The 24,744-nt window shown below is 49.5% G+C and overlaps 1 protein-coding gene across 1 annotated transcript in view; it reads right to left on the reverse strand.

Moving 5' to 3' along the window:
* RAPGEF5 (Rap guanine nucleotide exchange factor 5) overlaps nucleotides 1-24,744 on the reverse strand; it is a 245,354-nt gene that overhangs the window by 189,149 nt on the left and 31,461 nt on the right. The window contains exons 2-5 of the mRNA XM_051852807.2: nucleotides 12,172-12,222; nucleotides 9,627-9,733; nucleotides 5,229-5,350; nucleotides 3,685-3,853 (exon numbers count right to left, since the gene is read on the reverse strand). Of these exons, the coding sequence (XP_051708767.1) occupies nucleotides 3,685-3,853; nucleotides 5,229-5,350; nucleotides 9,627-9,733; nucleotides 12,172-12,222 (449 nt within the window). The remainder of the gene's footprint in view (nucleotides 1-3,684; nucleotides 3,854-5,228; nucleotides 5,351-9,626; nucleotides 9,734-12,171; nucleotides 12,223-24,744) is intronic.

The following is a 24,744-nucleotide window of genomic DNA, read 5'->3' on the forward strand; positions in this document are numbered from 1 at the left end:
GTGAGGTTCAGTTGCCCAGCCGACCATCTGTGTCCACACTGATCCGAGTTGTTTGCAATTAATACTGGGGCCTGAACCGTAGAGACACTTTGACTTTGAGGAACTGGCAGAGGCTCTGACCTCCCTATGAAAAGGCTGTGTCACTCCCCGCAGTGCACAGTGCTTTCTGGGCAGGGTGAGAGACGTGGAGTTGAGCCACCTGGAATGTTTGCACAATTCTCGCTGCCCGCGTGCCCCTGCTCACCTGGGTCTGCCGATGGGACTGCAAACGGTGAGCAGAGCTGCTGGAGAGGGCCTGGCCCCCAGTCACAGCCACCGCTGGTTAAAAGCACATCACCAGTGTAGCCTAGCAGTTGAGACGCCACTTGGGATGCCGGCATGCTGCTTCAGAGAGCCTGGATTTCAGTCTGAGTTCTACTTCCAGTTCCAGCTTCCTGCTAATGTGGACCCCAGGAGGCAGCAGGGGGAACCACTCAAATAGCTGGGTCCCTGCCACCGATGCGGGAGGTGCAGACGGAGTTTCTGGCTCCTGACTCAGCCTGGCCCAGCCTCCACTGTTGTGGGCATTTTGGAAGTGAACCTATGGATGGCAGCCTTCCTTCCTACCCCTTCTCTCTCTGCCTCTCAAAAAGCAAACAAACAAGCAGAAACTAAAGTAAACGCATGCTGACACTTCTTAGAAAACTTGCTAAAATGTATGGAAATACTCCTTGACTTTTCTCAGGATGCTCCTAACCTGTATTATATAATATTGATTCATTCATTTTATGTGAAAGGCAGAGGCACAGACAAGTAGACGGAGAGAGCTCTCCAAGCTGCTGGTTTATCCCCTCAAGTGTGACAGAAATCTACGGCCAGGCCGGGCCAACCTCAAGAGCCTGGAAGTCAAGCTGGGTCTCTTAGCATTAGCAGGACACTGGAATGCAGGACGGGGCTGGGCCTCAAACCCCAGCACTCTGATTTGGCGTGTGGGCCTCCCAAGTGGTGGCGGAACCATCGTGCCCAGTGTCTGCCCTGTAACCAGGTTCAGTGCATATTATAACAAAGAGCATTGTCCATAGTGAGAATGAGCCATGTGTTAGTCAGCTTTTTGTTACCATAATTAGCTACTGGGCAGCTCACTTCCAAGAAGAGAACAGGTTTATTGAGCTCACAGTTTGGAAGGTTCAAGTCCAAGACCAGTGGCCCCATGGGTTGGGCTGCTGTGAGTGTAGTGGATGATAATGACCCTGGACACCGAGAAGGGACCACACAGTGAGCCAGGAAGTACAGAAAGTGGCTGGGACAAACTCATCCTTTTATTACCAACCCTCTTGTGGGAATGACCTTCAAGGGCAAACCTCAAATCAACCCTGGATGTCCTACTAGTCCCACTCCTAAACATCACGACAGGATTAAGTCTGCACCCTCTCAGGGCCACTGACTTGCACCTTTGGGGCTCATCATCTGTGTGATTCAGGGACCAAATCATATCCCAGCTGTAGCAAATGACACTTGAACTTTTGCTTTACCATGCAAGGCCTGACAAATGGTGGCAGTGGGAAGACATAACCATCTTGGAGTTCAGCCCAACACACCCATGGCTTCTGCTCCTCAGTCCTCCATCGGGACACGAGTGTGAGCCCAGAACGTGGGAGGGCATACTGCAGCAGCTGCGACGGGCACAGGGCTCAGTGCTCAGATCCAAATCCAGATCCAAACACTGAGATGCTACCTGCCTCAGTTTCTTCACTCACTATAGAGAAACGATAATAGCACCTGTCTCACAGAATTCATCTGAAAGTGGAATAATGAATATAAAACATTGAGTACAGTGCCTGCCATAAAATCTATGTTCTACAGTCAACCCTCCTATTAGCACAGTGTCACATTCAAAACAGTTTTTTTTTTTTTTTTTTTTTTTTTGGACAGGCAGAATGGACAAAGAGAGAAAGGTCTTCCTTTTTTCCATTGGTTCACCCTCCAATGGCCACTGTTGCCAGCATGCTGCAGCTGGTGCACCGTGCTGATCTGAAGCCAGGAGCCAGGTGCTTCTCCTGGTCTCCCATGTGGGTACAGGGCCCAAGCACTTGGGCCATCCTCTACTGCCTTCCCGGGCCACAGCAGAGAGCTAGACTGGAAGAGGAGCAACCAGGACAGAATCTGGTGCCCCGACTGGGACTAGAACCCGGGGAGCCGGTGCCACAGGCAGAGAATTAGCCTATTGAGCCACGGCACCGGCCCAACAGTTGGTCTTAACTGTTCAGTATATTCATTTTTTAACCAGTAGGAATGACTTAGGTTTGTCAATGGTTATAAAGAGGTTTTTCTTTCTGAACCTAAGTATTTAACAAATTATTTATTTATTAAAGATTATATATTTAGCTGAGTCATGGAGGGAGAGGAAGAGAGAGAGAGAAAGAGAGAGAGAGAGAAAGAGAGATCGATCTTCCATCTGCTGGTTCACTCCCCAAATGGCCACAGCAGCTGGGGCTGTGCCAGGCTGAAGCCAGGTGCCCAGAGCTTCCTCCAGGTCCCCCACGTGGGTGCAGGGGCTCAAGCACTTGGGCCCTTGTTGGCTGCTCTTCCCAGGCCATTAGCATGGAGCTGGATTGGGAATGGAGCAGCTGGAACTGGAACTAGCACCCATATGGGATGCCAGCATCGCAGGTGGTGGCTTTACCCACTATGCCACAACGCCAGCCCCTATTTATTTATTTAATTTGAGCGGCAAAGAGACAAAGACAGACAGAACTCCCATCTGTGGGTGCACTCCCCAAAGGCTGGTAAGAGCTGGGGCCAGACCAGGCCAAAGCCAGGAGCCTGGAACTCAGTCTATGTTTCCTACATGGGAGGCAGAGAACCAACTACCTGAACCATCACTGCTGCCTCCCAGGGTCTGCATGAGCAGGAAGCTGGAGTCAGGGGCAGAGCTGGGACTCGAACCCAGGCACTGTGAAACCGGATGTCCCAACTGCCAGACCAGAAGCCTGCCCTGAGACTACTTTCTCACCTCGGCAAACAGGCCCTGCTGCTGTCACAGGACTCCCGGAGTGAACAACATGGGCAAGTCTTTTGAAAACTCCAGTGTTTTCCACATGCAAAAAGTTTTTAACTACAATTTTTACTCGTTAACTCATGATTTGGAAATAAGCTTGCTACTCCTGCCCTGGGTTAACAAAAGCATGCCAAGGTCAAGATGCCTGGTCCCCAGGTCCGTTCCCAGGCCTCCTCCAATCCATTCATTTCATCACACAGGGATTCAGTACCTTCATGTGATAATGATTCACGGGTCTTAATGCGCCAAATGTTGCTTCTAGATTATTTTCAGAAATGTCTGTGGCGCTCCTTCTCGGCGAAGTCACGACTTGGACAGTGGGTAAGATGTGAGTTATTATTTTACTGCAACTTAAGCCCAATCAAAAGTCTCTTCCTAATTTAGAGCATCTATTCATATAGTGATGATAAATCGGAGGCAGCGTGGTGCAGCTGGCAAGGCACGGACTTCCGGGATGTGGACTCCAGCTCGTTTCACTGTCAGCTGTGTATTTTACCTTTTTGGACTTGGCATTTGAAAAATGGGAATGGCACGACTGTTTCTTAAACAACACAGCGACCTCAGGGAGCAGAGCCCTGTCCCTGGACACAGCAACAGCTCTCCAGGGCACAGCCACTGAACAAGGGCACAAGACCACACGTACTTACAGGTCACAGATGCCAGCCCGGGAAGGAATGAGAGGCACAAGTTGCAGCAGGAGTCTGACACCGTTCTGCCATTCCCCCTCTCTCTCAAATTCACAGTACAGGTAGCTGCATTCATCCGAGGAGAACTGGTAGAAAACGTAACTGTCTTGGAAGTACAGGTGTTGGTCCACTGTTGAGACACAGAGGTGTGGGTCAGCTTCTCAGAGGGTATGATTTACAGAGTCATAAATCAAATCATCCCTGAAAGCCCTAATAATTATTAGGAAAAAGCCAGGGGTAGGACAGTAACTGTACGTCCTGTGCCCATTCATGTTTCTTATCCCACTGAACTGCAAGCACTTACTGGCAGGCCTACTTTCATTATGTGACGCTTTGGCCAGCAGAGTCACACATGCATTTCACAATGTTCCTGCTTCAGAGACAAGAACAGGTGCAATCAACAGTAAAAGAGGGCGGAGAGACATTTTGTTCTAGGGTTCCAAAGCAAACGAATACCGTTTCTTTAGGGGTGTGCACAAGTACAACACATCGGCAAGTGTCCCATCAGCAGTTCTCCACTGGGGGTGACTTCACTCTTCCCCCACCCTCCCTGGCACGTATGGTGATGTCTGGAGACATTTTTGGGGTCTCACGATGGGGGCTGTGCTACTGGCACTTGGGAGAGCAGGAGAGAGGGAGGCTGCTAGAGCTCTGACGCTCAGGATGGCCGCACCACCGAGAATTACTCCAGCTCAAAATGTCAAGGCCAGCAAGCTCGGCCGGAGAGACTGCTTTAGAAGATGGCTGGAGACCTGACCTCACAGCACGCATACAAAGTGCTTTGCTAACTGGAAACCAGCATCTAGCGAGTGAGCTAATAACGCTTCCACCCCTCCAAGGCAGGTAACTGATTTCCTACACATAAGAGTATTAGGTGCTAAGCGCTATTGACTGTGTAAGAAGATTACGCCCACTCCCCATCTGTAAGCTCCCTTCCACAGTGCGAGTGGGAGTGCGCCCTCACTGGGTGCCACCCGTAGAGGGAAAGGGCTCTCGGCGATCCTCCAGCTCCTGAGAGATGGAGCTAACTACAGGATGCAGACTGCACGGCTTCAGTTCCTCAGGTCAACTCATGAAGGAGGTATTTGCCTTCTATTTTAGAGTCTGGTTAACACTGCTTTTCTGTTCCAGTTAAACGGCTCATCTTCCTAGGTCACGTCTCTCAGTGTGCGTGACTAGTCCATTCAAACGGCGTACACAGCACACTCGTAAACTCAGCTGTGCTGCTGGTTACCCCAAACACGGCAAGACGTGTCCAACACCTGGAGCGCTGATTTCTAAATCAGAAGGTGGTGTGCAGCGTTCTGAACAGGGGTGGGGGGTGGAGGGAATGGCTTCTCCAGGTCGGAGTCTCTGAATCAAGAGACCTGAGCGTGCTCACAGACGGCATGAGAAAAATAAGTGACTCCAACGGTGGTCTTAGAAACCCAGAGAGAAGGCAAACATTCACCTTCGGAAACAATTCCCATCCATGAGGCTGTGAGGTCCAGCCCTGTAACACTGACCTGACGACATGATCCCCATGTCCAGGAGGAGCTGCCAGACCCCGACGGCCATTGACCTGCACTGGACAAAAGGACAGTGTTCCAGAAGCCAGTCGACCAGCTCCGACCCGACACAGCTTCTCCTGCACAAAAGCAAAGCCACTCACAGTGAGATCCCATTGCTGTTCAGCTGCCAAAAAAATGGATATTTAATACCACGCCTTTCATGCACAACCCAAGAATCAACGACATGTACCTCTTAATTCATTTCATTTTTCAGAGTGGAGCTCAAATACCATTTAGGGAGGGGGACATGCCAAATTCTACTATGCTTTTTCTTCAGATCACCTAACATTGCGTAATCACACATCTTTCTCGAGGAATAATTTCTGATTTCCCTACTAGAAAATAACAGGAACTTTGCACCACTCCCTCTTACTCCCCTCCCAATCAGAACAGTCCACAGCACACAGCAGGTTTTCCAAATATACTTGCTGGCGTGGTAAAGACACTGCTTCTGCCTTGGTCACGCACTCCCAGCTGCTGGTGATAAACTCTGGTTTAACCATTTATAGATTTTTTTTTAGCTCCTTCCTTTGAAAACAAAAGAATCTCAAGAAGCTCAGACAAAATTGGAACCAAAGTCAAGTGGTACAGGGTTTTATTTACTATTCAGTAAACAAAGATTATATCCTAAAGTTAGTCTCAAAGAACTGTGGATTTGATTGTTAAGCTTTTAAGTATAATCTAAGCAATCTAGCTGAGCTGTGTGCATCAGGAACCTGTTAATCCAGATGTGTGTGTGTGTGTGTGGGAGTCCACTAATCACACACAAAACCCCTCTCTGTAATCGGCCTTGAGCTCACAATGGCAATGCCATAAGCTGGGTGTCACACACAGCGTCTGCACGGCTGCTTTTCCATCTGTATCGGCCTCGGAGGAAGAACAACAGGAAATTTTCTGAGATCTGCTTTGCCCTGTGCAGAAACCTCGCTGAATTCCGTTCTGCCTGACGAGACCAGATCACTAAGGTGCTGACAGAAGGAAGCATCATGGACCGCCTATTTTTATCCTCTATTCAGCGCTGATGGAGGAGGTACTGTCAGTATTCTTTCAAGAGAGACGCACACTGCCCATTTTGCCAGTGTGGCGACTGGTATAGTCACAAGCACCCTGGAACTCCACCCCGACCGGCACCATGAAGAACGGGCATGGGGTGTGACAGGAAAATAAGGCAGGGCACTTCTCTGCTGGGATACTTGACCAAAAATCCCAGCTTTCCATAAGGCAGTTTTTCTGTTTTTGAAAGCTGTCACCATTTTGAAAGATTCTCCAACGCAACCGAGCTAATTCCAGACTCAAGCAGTTGCAAGTCAGCATTATGACAATACAAAGAGTAACAGTCAAATAGAAGGATTTTTTTTTAAACACAATGAGAAAACAGAAGGCAACAGAAAGGCAATTAGACAAGTCAATATAAACTTCAAATTCTATAGGACTCCTTTCATTTTAAAGGTTCCAAGTGTTAATTAACTAATTCCTCGACACCTCTGCCAATTAGCCAGCATCTCTGAGCTGTGGAAGCACTTGTTTCCCTCGGATTACAGACCGTATCCTCTTAATTGATACCCCGAAAACAAAGCAGCTCCTCAGCCTGCATGGAGGGTCTGATATCACCCAGAAAATGGAGGCACACGATAAAATATTCATTCAACAAACCAAACTGCCAATCACAAAAGATGGTTCGATTCATACTTCTGTTTGCTGTTCGCAAATGAGGAGGGAGAAGTTGCTCAGACCAGAGCTTCTCAAAGCTGTGCTTGGGAGCCGCCTGGGGCGCCTTGGGAAAGTACAGATTCCGTGGCAGGTGTCTGGACGTAGCAGGTGAGACACCACTTGGGACACCCGCGTCCCTCACTGGTGTTCCTGGGCCCAAGTCCAGGCTCTGTTCTCCATTCCTGCTTCCTGCGAATGTGCACCCTGGGAGGCAGCAGGTGGTGGTGACTCAAGAACTAGGCTCCCCCGCCACCATGCAGGACACCTGGATTGAGTGCCATGACCATGTTAACTTCCAGCAGGGCCACTCTCAGAGCAGGCTGCGGACTATGTCTCCCATCACGTGGGATGGTCCCTCTGCACCAAGGGAGATGTGAAGGTAAAGGAGCAAAATGAAGTGAGCTGACCTGCGGCTGGCACCTGCCACAATCTGGTTAAGATACCTAAATCCACAGGATTTGGGGGCCAGCAGTGGGGAGGAACAAGCAGAGATGGTTGGAACACAGCAAGCAAACTTGTGACAGCAGTTCTTAACCCACAGCGTATTTTCAGTCTTGCACTCCATCCAGAAACTGTTCCCAGAACACACAGATCTAACCACGCATGCAACACTAGGTGGGAATGCCGTGATGTGGGAGGGAAGAGCTACAAAGCCCATGTGACTGCTGTGATAAACATAGATTTGTTAGTCTCCGGAAGTGTGGTTTCACTGGGTCTCCTGTCACTGATTGCATTTTAGCAGTTAAGTCCACAGCCAGTGAAAATCCCTCCTCAGGGAAAGAGTGGATCTCAGGAGGCCGGCACTGTGGCATTGTGGGTAAAGCCCCTGCCTGCAGTGCCGGCATCCCATATGGGCGCCAATTTGAGTCCTGGCTGCTCCACTTCCAATCCAGCTCTCTGCTATGGCCTGGGAAAGCAGTAGAAGATGGCCCAAGTGCTTGGACCCCTGCACCCACGTGGGAGACCCGGAGGAAGCTCCTGGCTCCTGGCTTCAGATCAGAGCAGCTCTGGCCGTTGTGGCCAATTGGTGAATGAACCAACAGATGGAAGACCCTCCCCGCCCCTTGCCTCTCCTTCTCTCTCTGTGTAACTCTGACTTTCAAATAAATAAATAAATGATGACATTTTCCCCACCGGAGGCAAATGAGAAAAAACAGGAATATTATAATTGTACATTTAGCTCATAGCCAAGGGAGACTCCTTTCTGTTTTAACGTTTATTTATTATTTTCACCTACTTGAGAGGCAGAGCAACAGACAGCCAGAGAGAGAGAGAGAGAGAGACAGATCCTCTGTCTGCTGGTCTACTTCTCAAATGCCCACAACAGCCCCGGCTGGGCCAGGCTGAAGATTCCATCCCGGCTCCCACGTGGGTGGCAGGGACCAAGTACTTAGCCGTCTTCTGCTGCCTCCCAGGGAGCGGATGCAGCCAGGCACCGTGACATGGGCTGTGGCATCCCAGGTGGTGGCTTAACTCGCTGCACCACAACGCCCACTCCAAGAAGCCTTTCTTCCAAGAATACTTCCTAATTTTCTTGGTGCCACTTTTTCTGAGTACTTTTCTTATGCTCCACGATATTTCAACATCTCTTTAAGAATGAATAGTGATGATAAATGGTAGTGTTTTTTTCTTTTTAATTTTCCTAATTTTGGATTTGCTTTGGTGTAGCTTAATCTCTTTCCTTGGTGAAATACAAAGAATGGTCCTCTGCAGGACCATTCTTTTGGTCCAGCTGCACTTTAAAACTGGCCAGGAACCCACCCTTTCACTCTGACACCTGCCCTTGCTCTCTAACCCAGAAGACACCTGCCAGGCCCTGGCCTCGCTGCCGCTGCCCTCTGCTTCCTCCAGCCAGGGAGGAGCTGCCCTCTCACCTGGAGGGCTGGAGCAGGCCTCGTGGCTCTTGAGTTGCCAAGGAGGCCCTGGAAAGCCTTTTTTTTTTTCTTAAAAAATATTTATTTATCTATTTATTTGAAGGTAGAGCTACAGAGAGGCAGAGGCAGAGAAAGACAGAGATCTTCCATCTGCTGGTTCACTCTCCAGATGGCCACAATGGCCGGAGATATGCCAATCTGAAGCCAGGAGCCAGTAGCTTCCTCCAGCTCTCCCACGTGGGTACAGGGACCCAAAGACTTGGACCATCTTCCACTGCTTTCCCAGGCCATAGCAGAGAGCTGGGTTGGAAGTAGAGCAGCCAGGACTCAAACCAGTGCCCATATGGGATGCTGGCACTGCAGGTGGCAGCTTTATCCGCTACACCACAGCGCTGGTCTTCCTGGAAAGTCTTGGTAAGGTCCCTAAAGAGGGGACCTATGTTTATTGAAGTTTCCCATGCAACACTCCCCCCACCCCCACCCCAGCCTTCCCTGCCCCAGATACTATGAAATATCACATCAGAGAAAGTAGAGCAGACATGACACTTGTAGCCAGGGGTCCCGTAGCCCAACCTCAGGACCAGGTGTCAACCTGTACAAAAATGCACAGTGAAGGTTAAAGAAAGGAGAGGCCACTGCCAGTGTCCATGGTAGACAGAGCACAGCAGACGCTCCCACCGAGAGCCCCCTTCTCCCCAGTCAAGGTTACAGGCTTTGGTTGTTGCCCCTCGGAGAGGTTTCCTGACAAGGTGTTAGGAAGCTGTGTTACCTGTAAAAGCCCTTGAGGTTCACTCGGTCCTTTATCAGGTCAGCCGCCTGGACCATGACCATATTTCTCAAGGCTCTTCCTGCGCAAGAAGTATTCTCTCCGTAGATCTGAATGGAAAAGATAAGCATCAACTGTAAGTGCAAAACCATCTGTGATCCACCGACAGCATGCTACGCACACAGAGTCAGGAGCAGTCTCGGAGCCCGAGACACACTCTAGCCTACGTACCCATAGCTCAATCACTGCCTGGCTGTGAGTTATCTTAGCCATCTTCTCTCATGCTATGAAGCTGTACTAACCATTTCCCAAAAGCTGAAGTGCTTTATTTACCTATAATGATAAATAATCACCTTCTCTAAGACCAAGGTTTCGGTGTAAAATCACTACTATTTTTAAACAATACAGTGTGTCTCTCAATACAGCACAGCAAAGACCACCGACATGACACATGAACTCTGCCATATGGAATATGCACTCATATACAAAGGTCTCAGGGGCCAGGAAAATAATTTGTTTTCCCACTGAGTGAACATCTCGAAGCCAGACACGACGTGACGGCAGGCAGCTCGGCCTCTAGGAGTCACTTGGCTGCAGAGTTCAGAGTTAATGCCAAGCACCCTGGTTTCATCCACTTTATGATTCATTTAATGTCTGTTTTTAACCTTTGAACTCCCCCTGCGTGTATGCGTGCACACACACACACACACACACACACACACGAGTCTCTGATTCTTAGAAGATGATGATCTAGAGGGGTATATATCCCCCTTTATAACCCTATATCCCCCACCTCAACCCCCCCCCCCCCAACTCATACACAGCCCAACAGCAGGGCATAACCAGGGAAGCTAAACAGACACCAGGCATCTCCACATCAAGGCTCAGAGAATTAGCAGGTGTCGGGGTGCGGAGAGGGGAGGGTTTGGTGCAGCGGTTAAAGTGCTGCTGGCAATGCCCGCATCCTATCCTAGAATGCCAGGCGGCAGGGCCATCTCCTCTGCTCCCGATTCCAGCTTCCTGTTAGCGTACTCCCTGGGAGTAGCTGGTTTCCTGCAAACCATTTGGGAGACCTGGATGATGGAGTTCTGGGCTCTTAGCTTTGGCCTGTCCTAGCCCTGGTGGCTGTGGGCATTTGGGGGAGTGAACCAGCAGATGGGAGATCTGTCTGTCCCTCTCTGCCTTTCAAGTAAAATGAAAAATTTTTAATGAACGTATGTTGGAGATACATGCTTACGTTTTTTTTACTTATTTCCTGATGAACTCTTTCTGCACTCACAAAGTATTTTCTATCTTTTCCCAAAACAAATTGATTGATGACAACCTGGAGGGGACCTTGCCCTTCCTTAATTTCCCTGATAGCATCCCCCAACACAGAGAGAAAGTGCACAGGGCAAGAGCTGAGAGGCTGTTAAGAGCTTAAAACTGTTTCTTCAAAGAAACAGAGCTTGAAGAAGCCAGAGGACAGGATATGACCGAGGAGGGAGGATGAGTGAGCTGACAGCCGGTTCTGACATGGAGACCGCCTTCCCTGGCGCAGGCGCTCCAAGCGCATTCGCGAGCAGCTGCGGGGGTCGGCTCTGATTTAAGGCTGGGCATACTGAGAAGAACACGGGAAGAGAGGAGTTCGCCCTCACAAAGCCTGCATCCTCCTTTACTGCAAAGAAATGCAACTCTTTGGTGACGGTTCTTGATTTTTTAAAAAAGAGTTATTTATTTGAAAGCCAGAGTTACAGAGAGGGATAGGTAGAGAGAAAGCGGAGAGAGAGAGAGAGAGAGACAGAGTCAGTCTTCCATCTGCCAGTTCACACCCCAAATGGCCGCAATGGCCAGAGTTGGGCAAGGCCGAAGCCAGGAGCCAGGAGCTTCTTCCAGGTCTCCCACATGGGTGCAGGGGCCCAAGCACTAGTGCCATGTTCCGCTGCTTTCCCAGGCACGTTGGCAGAGAGATGGATTGGAAGTGGAGCAGCCGAGACTAGAACCCGCCCCCATATGGGATGCTGGCACTGCAGGTGGCTGCTTTAGGTTTCACCTGCTACGCCACAGCGCCAGCCCTTGTCAATGATTCTTTGACACAAGGCAATGAAAACTACCTCATTTGTTTTTTTAAACCAATGAGCACACGGGGGATGTTCCACTAACAACTATAAATATAAATCTCGCTTTATACACAATGTTTTCAGCATAAAAAAATCCACTATTTGTTAAATAAAGTGCTTCTACTGATACAGCAAATTGAAGAATACTTTTTATATATTTAATATTGTATCTACATTACACTGACAAGGCATTCATGTAAAGGACTTGGAAAATGGGAAAATCTGTATGATTTTTTTTTTTTTTGCCACAGAGCGAACACCCTGGATTGCGACATAATGGTCTCAGACTTTTTTTCCCATGTCCTCCCTGGTGGGTGTGGGGCAGGGCAGAGTGGGGAGGCAGTGGCCCCGTGCAGTCAGGACACGGATGGCAGGCACGAGCCCAGGATTTCTGCAGCAGGATGGAGAACCTAGTTACCGACAGTGCAGTAGGACAGGAAGAGCCGTACCTGGGAAGGACTATGGTCAAGGTAGGGGTTGGAGATTCTTCTCGACAGAGTCTGAAAAGAAGAGAGAGGGCATTAATGAGACCGACACAGAAATCTTTCTACCATATCATCCGTCACAGGGCTACGCCGGGAACTGTCCGTGCTGACACAGTGAGCTCGCATCTCAAGTTCCAGGTCAGCGACGCCATTCCCACGCAGGGCAGGACACGGTGCGCATTCTCACCCGCAGCGTCTCCCACTTCCCCCAGCCTGAAGCGCACGACCAGTGAGACCACAGTGAAGAGCCTGGGATGTGTTTCACTCCTGTCGCTTTATTTCCTCACTTGGCCTGGGTTCCACTTCTTTTCACTTCCACGTTCATCCCACCATTTGGATCTTCACCATGGTCCCTGCCAGCTACCTTCAAAACCTCCCCCAACCTGATCTGCCTCCCCTGCCCCTCCACGCACTTTGCTGATGGGAGTTAGTCCCCCACCCCGGGCCTACCACAGTTGTCTGAAGAACCTGCCACTCACAAATGCCAGCCTCCGGGCACCCCCATTTCTCCATGTGAAATCCTTAAAGTCCTCCACCCTCCTGGAAGCCCACGTCTGCACGGCCCCCTCCTGAGCAGAGGGCCCCTGGCTGGGCTTGTCCCACCTCGGAGCTCTCTGCTCCAAAGAGCGAGCCCAGGAGCTCTGCACGTGCGTGGGCTGTGTGTGCTTTCACCCCAGGGAATCCACAAGCTCCTGAAGGGGGTGCTTTGCTTCTACTCCTAGCACTTAGCCCTGCATAAAGAAGTTTCCTTCTTCTATTCATGGATTCAGCTATTTCTAAATCTCAAGCCACTTAATAAGCATTTGCTGAATGATCTGAATTATAGGAGCTAATTTTCCCTGCCTAACAATCCAGGCAGCAGCCCACATATGCTTCAGCACAACAGAGAACCATTATCACTTCCCAGGGCAGCAAGAGAAAAGGAACAGAAGAGCTAACACTGGTGGAACTTCCAGCCCGGGTTGAAAAGCTCCTCGCGCCTCCATTCCAAAGCTTGCTGTCTTTCGAGATCCCATAGTTTGTAGTCTGATGCCTACACATCTGGCTAAATCTATGAAACACATCCTGCCCATCACTCTCTCCAGCACCTGAACCTTCTACCAAATTTTAGCCTAAAAAGAGAATTTCCCTCCCGTGCCTTCCCTGCTCCCACACAGCTTATCTTCTAATACAACTGATAGGCAATGCACCCAGAAATGCCTGTGGATACTCTGCTGAGATTTGCAACTTGCTCCAAAGAAGGCAAGTTTTACATGGCAGACAGCCATTGCTAATTCCCGCCCTCCTGATGTAGCCTACACACACCCCTGGTTGCCTTCAGTCCTCTCGCTTACATAACACATTCACTTCTTCAAATACTGAACACTGTAAAAGCTGGGTAATGTACCAGATTTCTAATATGAAATGGATCATCAAGAGAATTTTTTTTCTTTTCCCTAAAGGGGAGACTTTGAAAAATCAATATGGTAGAACAGAACTGACTCTCTGTATTACTCATCCAATTGCCTGAATCAGCTCAGGAAAGCAAACACATCTCATGATCTAGTTAAAGGGAAATCTTTCAAGTAGAAACAAGTTCCAGAAAACCGGGGCAGGGGCATTTTCACAAAGCAAAACAAGCCACTTGCCTTTCTCTCTGCTGCCAACCTCAGTCTGTTTGCTGGCACCCTCACACAATTCCACCCCACAGAAACTTCCCCCATGGATGGCTCCTTTCAAAAGATGGGTAAGGTGAGTGCATGAAGTAATGGGATTCTTCTATACTGAAAGATAAGGGATGGATAAGCCACCAGCCCACAGGGATTCAACAAGGGCCACATAATGAGAGCTGCCTTTTACAGGACACAATTCCTGGACTCGTTGTCACAAACTCCTGTGAAGCCCTGGCTTAACGGGCCCCAGGGGAGCTTGGTTTCATTAACACTTGAGGATGGCAGTTCTCAGACCTGTTAGCTGGGCAGTCAGGAAGCCGCATGGCTCTTTATGGAGCTCTGTGAAGGACTGACTGCTTACAGTTACAATAACTATCACAGCTCTCTGCTTCCCAGAGACCAATTCATGTCAGTTCCCAGTGTTGGCCAAAAATAGCAAGTGCCGAAGAGTGAAGGAAAAAAAGAACTTAGGGGACTATTCCATCCATGATCTCACTTTGAATGCGTAGCAGGAAAGAGTTGTTACTTCACTTTACCCGAGGAGCACTGTGGGTCAATTCATGGGTACCCTAAGCCACCTCTAGAACCGCTCTGCCGAGAACCCTTGAAAACTCAACCCACTTCCACTTCAACATTCTTTCCTTAAAACACAGTGAGTGACTCGGCTGTTTGCATCTCCTGGCCCAACTCCTGGGCTTCGTTTCTCCTCTCAGCCGTCCAGGGCTTCCCCACATTGCTCCCAAGGCAACTTACTCCCATTCACCTTCAAAGAGGAAGCACCTACTAAGTGCCCCACCGTGTACTGGGGAGCTTCTGGGAACACATATGAACAAGACACTATCCCTAAGGTAGGAAAGCCACTTATCAAAACACACAGATTCTAGAAAACACTGTAAAACCACCAACTCTGGGGCAGGCATCTGGTCCAGCGGTTAAGATGTCCGTATCTCCTCAGAGTGCCTGGGTTCGAGTCCTGGCTCTGCTCCTGATTCCATGTTCCTGTTCACACACACACTGTAAGGCAACACGTGAAGGCGCAAGTAGCTGGACCCCTGCTGCTCAGACGGGAGATGAGGATGGAGCACCCAGCTCCCAACTGTCGTAGGTACTTGGGGAGTGAACCAGCAGATGGGAGCTCTCCCTCTCTGTCTCTCAAATACTAATAAAAACAAGAACAAACCATGAATCCTTTCTTAATCCTGATTTGCCTATCAGGACGCTGCTAGTCCACTGATCAAATGGCTCTCACCACGGTATCTCATAAACATAACCCAGGCATGGCAACTGCCATGGCTGTGATATAAGGTTGTGTGTCCCTTAAAGACCTTGGTCCCCATAGTCTCATTAAATGTACAAAAGAGGGTGAAAACTAGTGCTTGGAGGCGGGGCCTCTGACAAGTGAGTGGATTGGGTCGGGTTGCTGGGACGCAGCCTTGTGATGAGTCACGGCTTTATAATGAGAGATACAGGCAGAGCCAAGCGCAGCCTCTGGCCACTCTGCCAGCAAGGACAGCATCGTCACACGCTGAACCAACAGGGCTGCCAGATCCTGACAGCGAACCTCCAAAACCATGGACCAAAACAAACCTCTCTCCCTCGTAAGCAGCCTGTGTTAGGCACTGCATTATGGTAATTACGGTAAAGCACACTAATACACTGATGATTCCTTTTTTCATTTTATTTCTGGTTTCTTAGATTTACTTAAGGTGGATGCAATGATTCTTTCATGAAAGACATACAGATCCCATAGAGAGAAGAATGCTAACAACACAACTGATTTTAATTCTAACTTATTTCTCCTCCTTCAATTTTAATAAGCAATAGAAAATGACTCCCTGAATGACTCTAAGAAAATTTCATATCTTAAATATGTATTTAAATACACATTAGAAAATCCTTTAGTATTCACGAATGTAGTTACAGGAAAAAAAATAATGGTATAACTACCTTTATTTTGTTTTAAAGTTGGGCATCCACTAAAATTATACCATAAATGTCACGGGTCTGAATCAAGCACAGAGCTCATTCCAGAGTTGCTAAAAATATCCTGCTCCACAACATAACAGCCTTAAGGCACATCTTCCAGCACATTTTAAATGCTGTCTTTCTTTCTTTCTTTCTTTTTTTTTTTTTTTTTTTTTAGATTTTTACTTATTTATTTGAGAGGTAGGGTTACAGACAGAGGGAGAGACAGAGAGAGAGGTCTTCCATCCATTGGTTTGCTCCCCAAATGGCCACAACGGCCAGAGCTGCACTGATCTGAAGCCAGGAGCCAGGTGCTTCTTCCAGGTCTCCCACGCAGGTGCAGGGGCCCAAGGACTTGGGCCATCCTCCACTGCTTTCCCAGGCCACAAAATGCAGTCTTTCGATTCCCTTGGGCTACTAAAGGGCAAGAGACACGAAAGGAGTCAGGCTGAACTACTTCAGTCAGCACAAAAGTGTGCACTGTCCTGTTACTGACAGGAAACAACAAAATCCACGAGTACCAAACATACTGGGAATGCGAGAATTCGGCTCTTGATACAAGTTCTGGGATCTTCAGCCACCATCCCGTTCCCATTCTGGGGCAACCAAGCAGAAGATGAGGATGAAGTGGTGGAAAAAGCACACTCGATTTCTTACCAGTCTAGGAAGTCGGGAGCTTCCTGTGTGACTGCGGCACTCGGGTTACGAGATTAGAGAACAGAACAGTCGCGAAAGGCTGAGCTCTGGTAACCTGACCAGGAGAGTCCTAAGACTGCAGGGCCTTCGTCTTTTTTGCTTTTTCAGACTTATTCATTTATTTGAAAGGCAGAGTTACAGAGAGAGAGGAGAGGCAGGCGACAGAGAGAAAGAGAGAGAACGCGCGTGAATCTTCCATCTGCTGGCTCACTCCTTAAATGGCCACAATGGCCCAGGGCTGGGCCACGCTGAAGCCAGGAGCCAGGAGCTTCTTCCCAATCTGTCATGCAGGTGCACAGGCCCAAGCACTTGGGCCACCTTCTGCTGCTCTCCCAGGTGCATTAGCAGGGAGCTGGATTGGAAGCGGAGTGCCTTGGACTCAAACCAACACCTATATGGGACGCCAGTACTGCAGGTAGTGGCTTAACCTGCTATGCCACAGCACCAGTCCCCTGTGGGTCCTTATTAAGCCCCAGCATCAACGTACATCTCAACCAACACTTGACCAAGGAGAAAAGGCCAGAAGCCCAGCCAGCCTGCAGACTTGAGAAGTCATCACAAGTCAGGTCAAGTGAAAACTGGCGACGTGAGCCAACTGCTGAGCTAGAGGGACAAGGAAGCCTGACTCTTTCCACGAGTGCTGGTTGCAGGTCCGGCCGGCACCACTGCCTCTGGGATGCCAGGGACGTGCCGACAAACAACAGCCAGTCAAGATCACAAGGGCCATTTGTAGCATCATCTTCTCCACAGAGAACGGCCACATCCAAGTCAACGGCATTCTCAAGGTGCTGAGATGTGTGAAGAAAGACAGGGGCCCGTGCTGTGGCAGAGCAGGTAAAAGCCCACCTGCAGGGCTGGCATCCCATATGGCTGCTGGTTTGAGTCCTGGCTGCTCCACTTCTGAGCCAGCTCCCTGATAATATGCCTGGGAAAGCAGCAGAAGATGGCCCAAGTGCTTGGGCCCCTGCACCCACGTGGGAGACCCAGAGGAAGCTCCCAGTTCCTGGATTCAGCCTGACCCAACCTGGACATGGCAGCCATCTGTGGAGTGAAACAGCAGATGGAAGATTTCTCTTTTTCCTTCTCTCTCTGTAAATCTGCCTTCCAAATAATTAAAAAAAAAAAAATCTTTTTAAAAAAGATACAGTAGAGGCCGGTGCCGTGGCTCACTAGGCTAATACTCCGCCAGCGGCGCCAGCACCCCGGGTTCTAGTCCCAATTGCTCCTCTTCCAGTACAGCTCTCTGCTGTGGCCAGGGAGTGCAGTGGAGGATGGCCCAAGTGCTTGGGCCCTGCACCTGCATGGGAGACTAGGAGAAGCACCTGGCTCCTGGCTTCAGATCAGTGCAGTGTGCCTGCCATGGCAGCCATTTGGAGGGTGAACCAACGGCAAAAGGAAGACCTTTCTCTCTGTCTCTCTCTCTCACTGTCCACTCTGCCTGTCAAAAAAAAAAAAAAGGTAAAGTAGAATGAAAGGCAAGATGACAAAAATGCTGAGACCTTCTTCTTTCCTGAGCACCTGCCTATACTAATCATTATCACTTAAAAAATAATTACACCCTTCTGTTTCTATTTTCACAGACAGGCCTGAGGGTCAGAGCAATGAAGCATTTTACCTAAGGTCCCAGAGCTGGAGGGTTAGAGCTGGGTCTGGGACAAAATTCTGTCTCCAAAGGCGTCCCTCTAATAGAACATGCTGAATAGTGTGACACAGTAGTCAGTTAAAAAAAAAAAAAAAAAAAAAAAAAAACTATGTGAAATTTGTATTAAGAAGTCACCAGTGGGGCTGGCGCTGTGGTGTAATGGGTAAAACTTCCATCTGTGATGACACTACCCAACATGGGTGCCTGTTCAAGTCGTGGCTGCTCCATTTCCAATCCGGCTCCCTGCAAATGGCCTGGGAAAACAGCGGAGGATAGCCCAAATGCTTGGGTCCCTCACCTACGTGGGGGACCTGGAAGAAGTTCCTGGCTCCTGGCTTCAGACTGGTCCAGCCTGGGCCATTGTGGTCATTTGGGGAGTAAACCAGCAGATGGACAATCTCTCTCTCTCTCTCTCTTTCTCTCTCTCTCTCTCTCATTCTCACTCTCTCTCTCTGTAACTCCAGCTTTGAAATAAATAAAGCAAATCTTAAAAAGTCACCAAGAGCATCCACCAGATCTAGTGATCTCATCCTTGGATATCAACAGAGCCAAGTAGGAAACAGAAGGAAAAACAAAACAGGGACCTGGTCCCACTCAGATAGACTGAACTGGAATCTCTGAGAGCAGGGCCCGAGGAGCTTTGTTTCCTGTCCCCAAGTCCCCCCGGAAGGTTTGCGTAAATCTGTAAAGACATGCGACTGAGAGTGGCCACGTGAACCTCTCCTTGTCCACTTCCGCTCTGGGGCTCAGAGCACTCCTCAAACATCACCTCCTTCACAGGGAGAGGGGGAGGGCCGAGTTATACCCCAGCAGGGCCAGGATCGCTGGCGGAACCTGCGAGTGGCTTGCACGTAGAACAAAGAGCTACTGTTGGGCAGATCCCACCCTGCACCTGCTCATGGGTGTGTGGTTGTCTGCACAGCCCATCCGAGACAGAGCGCGGAGCCAAAGCGTCTTCCCGCCTGCATGGTGGCAGAATTCCTTCACCCCTCCGCGTGGCACCCACAGCGTTGAGGCTGCCTTTCCATTATGAAAGCGCTCTATTCCAGTATGAACGTGTTTCCTTACTTAAAAGCTAAGGTAGAAAATGAAAGAAGGTCCTAGGGATACTTGTAAACATTTCACAATCTCGCTTGCCTAAGGGGATATGTGGGCAAGTGCCAACAGCTTCTGGGAAAACACACACAATGAGCACAACCCAGACAGCCCCGGAGACTCATCAGTTCCCCTTTATTCAGGCCTTGGGAGATTATCTTTCTTCTGGGCCAGGTTTGCACACAACAGAACAGTATGGGGCTAGCAGGGTGGGTGTCCCTGGTTAACACAGTCACAGAAAAGCCTCTACATTTTAGGGATCAAGCAATTAAGGATTTGGGGAAACTGGTTCACTGAGCAAGCTTATCTCCACTTGTCTCTGATTTCCTGACTTATATTAACATCAACCCCCCCCACTGCGCCCCAGGCCAAGTCTGGACTCTAAGATGGACTTCTTCATAGTTCAGTTGTCTGAAATCTGGGGAGCGGACAAGAGGCAGCTCCCCACTGGTCAATTCTGCAACAAGCTGAGCAGCGGGGTAAATAATTAAAGGATGGGATTACAGCCCGTAGAACCAACAAACGCGAGACCATACTGGTGTAAATCAATACTGAATGCGACAGAAAGAGGACAACAGGAATCCATCCTTAGGCAAGCACTGCGGGCCCAGACGCTGCAGGAAAGAATCCTCGGTGTGTGGGGGGCAGGGAGTGCACAGCAGTGGGATGCGACACTCGGTCTGTGCACCGTGGAAGGTGTCTTCCCACAAGATACTCCCAGGTGCAAAGGCAGGCACGGCGACTTACCTAGACAGCACTTTAATCCCCTAATAAAAGCAATGGTCTGTTGAAACATGCTGACTCACCTGCCTCCTGATAGGAGGGCCTGAGAAAGGAACCTTGATGACATTGTCATCAAAACACACACCCGAATTTAACGAGAAAGTGTCAGACAACCACAAGCTGAAGGGCCTCCTTTGAAAGAGCTGGCCTGGACTCTTCCAGAAGACCAAGAGAACCTGAGGAAGCATCCCGGATGGCAAGGGGCCAGAGGAAGCCGCTGTCTAAAGGCCCTGGGTGATCCAGAGAGCAGGGGGCCATGAGGCGTCAGGGGGACCTCCGTGCTAGTATCCACCCTCGCTTGGACAGCGGTACTGTGAGATGTTACCGTGGCTGTAAGCGAACTGCCTTTGTGTGACTTGCACAACTTTTAGGTCTGAATTATTTCGAAATGCAAAGTTCAAAGAAAGTAAAAGTGCAAAGGAAGACACGGTGTCTTCAGAGATGCAAGCGATGGTTTATTAGGAAAATGCTAATGTCACCTGTCTCCCTCCCCGCCCACACCAACACAGTCCCCCCAAAACACTCAAATTTTATCTCCAACTGCAGCACTTATTTCTTTGCAAAAAGCCGCCCTGCTTTTAAAGCAAAGTCCTCGGCCCGCACAATGCAGCGACTGCCCTGGCTTTCCTGATGCGCTGGCCTCCAACCTTCCGCACAAGTCAGATAAGTCTCCTAACAGCACCTTGCTGAGGTGGGCTTTTCTTGCTTGCTCATTTTTTAGGTCTGCTTCTCCGAGTGCACAATATTCCAAGCCTTTTTTTTTTCTTTAATAACCTAAATTTACTTTTATTTATTTGAAAGGCAGAGACAGAGTCGTCCCATCCACAGGTTCTGGCCCTAAACATCCTCAACAGGCAACAGCAGAGGCTGGGCCAGGCCAAGGCTGAGAGCAAGGAACTCAACCCAGGTCTCCCACGTGGGTGGCGGTGACCACTTGGGCCATCACCACTGTCTCCTAGGGTGTGCCAGGCCTGGGACCCAGGCACTCCAGTCTGGGATGTGGGTACAACAAGTGGCATCTCAACCCCTTTACCAAAACCCAGCCCCTGTTTCAAGTCTTTAACCCAGCAGCCAATGCCCTCCTCATCTGTCTACTGAGTCCCTGCTGTGCATCCGGATTTCTGTGTGTGTGTGTGTGTGTGTGTGTGTGTAAGGTTTACTTATTTATTTGAAAGGCAGATACAGACCTTCTATCTGCTGAGTCACTCCACAAGTTGCTGCAACAGCCAGGACCCAGGAACTCCATCCTGGTGTCCCAAGTGGGTGGCAGGGGCCCATACTTGGGCCATCTTCCACTGCCTCCCCAGGTGCATTAGCAGGGAGCTAGAATGGAAGTGGAGCAGCCAGGACTCGAACCGGCACTCTGATATGGGTTGCCAGCATTGCAAGCGGAAGCTTAGCCTGATGCGGCACAAGGCCGGGCCCCCATCATCTGGATTTTACTGCACAAAACACGTGCACCCTCACCTGTGCGTGAGCCCCTACTGTGACCTCAGCTCTCTGAAACCTCTCTACATTTCTGCATCCTGCCCTTCCTTTAGCCCCCACTAATGCTGTGCAAAAGCCCACCCACACCCTGAGCCTCCCCTCAGTAACCGCTTCCTCCACTACTTAAGTGCCTGTCCGGGCTCCATGTGCAGGTGCAGAGCTGTGTCTCCCCAAACTGGCTCACAAACCCCGGAGGGACTCACGCACTAACTCCGGTAGGGCTTTCCACAGCTGACCAGCCAATGGGGACCCATTGGCCTGATGGCCAGTGTCCAGTAACCCACGGATCCTCAGGCCACGTGGTAAGGCGTGCCGGGACCACCTGCCCATCTGTGGCGCACATGGTCAGCCCTGCCCCATCTCCACTCCTCTTTTCTGAGTTGCGGTGCACGGTGGGTCTGGACAGAGGGCTGGAGTATGCAGGTGGTCTTGACAAAGTCCACGGAAAATGCGTATCATGAGACAACTGTGCACGGATTTTTCACTTCTGATCTTTTAAGTCCTTTGTCCGTGAGCTTTTTGAAGTCCCCTCAGCTATACAAGCAGCCTACTTTTACAGACTGAATAACTTCCACGTTCCTTTTAAAGATCCACTTGAATACCAACGGTTTCTTTGCACTGAAAAACACTTGAGTTGTCTTACATGGGATCTTTTCACTGGACACAACGTTCTCTTTTCATTTCCTAGCTACTCACAAGCCAGAAAAGAAAGAAACCTCAGAGTAGCACCTTCCTTCCCTTCTTTGATATCTGGTAACAAGTTAGTCTCTTGGATGTTTCTTGTCAAGTTGTACATAAATTTTTGAAAGCTACAAAATAATCCAAAAGGTGGGAAGAAGAATTTAGCGCAGGAGTTCCACTTCTGGTTTCTCAGTTACTCAGTTAACACACACAGGGCCAGCATTGTGGCACAGCAGAGTAAGCCGCTGCTTGCAATGCCGGCATCCCAGGTGAGTGCCTGTTCAAGTTCCAGCTGCCCTGGTTCTTTTTTTCTTTTTAAAGATTTATTTATTTCTTTGAAAGGCAGAGTTACAGAGAAGCAAAGGAAGAGAAAGAGAGAGGTCTTCCATCCGTTGGTTCACTCCCCAAATGGCTGCAATGGCTAGAGCTACGTTGATCCGAAGCCAGGAGCCAGGAGCTTCTTCCGGGTCTCCCAGGCAGGTGCAGGGGCCCAAGGACTTGGGCCATCTTCTTTTGCTTCCCAGGCCATAGCAGAGAGCTGGATCGGAAGTGGAGCAGCTGGGACTCACACTGGTGCCCATATGAGATGCGAGCACTGCAGGCGATGGTTTTACCGCTCCACCACAGCGCCAGCCTGCCTTGGTTCTAATCCAGCTCCCTGCTAATGCACCTGGGAAAGCAGCAGCAGCAGATGGCCCAAGTGCCTGGGGTCCTGAACCCACAGGGGAGACCCAGATGGAGCTCCTAGCTTTGATCCGGCCCAGCCCCAAGCCATAGCCCTTTGGGGAATGAACCAGGAGACCAAAGATTTGTCTTTTGTCTTCTCTGTCCCTCTCCCCTCCTCACTCTGTAACAGCCTGACAACTAAATAATCTTAAATAAATAAATAAATAAGACAGAGAGAGAACCTCAGAAATGTAGCACCAAAAAGGTCCTCTTGGGATCACCTGGCTCGTTTCACAGCCTTCAAGTAAACTCTGGGAGACAGCTGGGAACCAGGGTTAAGGGCTCCAGGACAGGAAGGCAACTCTGGCTGCTTCCTACAATAACAGCAGGGGTCGGGAGTGGCCAGCAAACCAGAAATATTCTTCATCCGGGCGTTTGCATGGAGTTTCATGGATCCTGATCTAGACTATCGATCCGACAGAGCAGGGGAAGCCTCCATAGCTGCCCCAGAAATAATATCCCAGTGCTTACCCAGCTATGGGTGAGAACGCTTTCATTCTGAACTAAAATCTGAGATCTGATTTTGCTGCAATATAAGACTATTTCCTCCAAGAAGAAGACACATTTCTATCTTTGCTTGTGTTACATAACAGCAGTAAAAGGCAGCCAAAAGTTATTTTAGGATTAAAACAAAAAGTAGGGAAGGTAAGGGCTGGCACTGTGGCGTGGTGGGTTAAGCTGCCGCCTCCGACTCCAGCATCCCATATGGGCATCGGTTCGTCTCCCAGCTGCTCTACTTGATTCAGCTCCCTACTAGTGGCCAGGGAAAGGCAGTGGAATTTGGCTCAAGTGTTTGAGCATCTGCCATCCATGAGGGAGACCCAGATGAGGATCTTGGTTCCTGGGCTCAGGCTGGCCAGTGCTGGCCGTCGTGGCCATCTGGGGAGTGAATCAGTGGATAGATCTCTGTCTCTCCCTTTCTCTCTGTAACTCTTTCAAATAAATAAATAAATCTTAAAAAAAAAAAAAAAGTAGCGAGAGAAGGTACCAAGCAAAGGGCACAAGGTTGCAGTCACCCCAGATGGCTCAGTCCCAGTGAAACACAGCAATGTACTACTGTACCAGGGCACGTCAGAAAATTCGTGGATAAATCAAATTAAAAGATAAGTTTATCTGGATGCATAAAGTCTGACATCCATGCATAGGCTTTTTTTTTTTTTTTCTTAAAGATTTATTTGAAAGACAGAGTTACAGAGAGAAGTAGAGACCCATCTGCTGGTTCACTCCCCAAATGGCTGCAACAGCCGGAACTGGGCTGATCCAAAGCCAGGAGCCAGGAGTTTCTTTCAGGTTTCCCACATGCAGGGGCCCAAGCACTTGGGCCATCTTCTACTGCTTTCCCAGGTCATAGCAGAGAGCTAGATTGGAAGCGCAGCAGCTGGGACTCAAACTGGAACCCATTTGGGATGCTGGTGCTGTAGGTTGGATTTTAACACACTGCACCACAGTGCTAGCCCCATAGGTTTTTTTCATTTCATGCATTTTCTATGAAAATGTTAAAGTCCCTTAATATACTTAAATGTCTGTTAAAGGATGGGCATAAAGCGTTAAGCTGTTGCTTGCAACAGCCACATCCCATATCACAAGAGCTGGTTCTAGTCCCAACTGCTCCACTTCCCATCCAGCCCTCTGCTTATGGCCTGGGAAAACAGTGGAGGATGGTGCAAGTGCTTAAGTGCTTGGGCCACTGCACCTATGTGGAGACCTGGTAGAAGCTCCTGGCTCCTGGCTTCGGCCTGGCACAGCCCTGGCCATTGTGGCCATTTGGGGAGTGAACCAGCAGATGGAAGACCTCTCTCCCTCCCTCTG

This window comes from Oryctolagus cuniculus, chromosome 16 (genome assembly GCF_964237555.1).
Source record: "Oryctolagus cuniculus chromosome 16, mOryCun1.1, whole genome shotgun sequence".
Taxonomy (NCBI): domain Eukaryota; kingdom Metazoa; phylum Chordata; class Mammalia; order Lagomorpha; family Leporidae; genus Oryctolagus; species Oryctolagus cuniculus.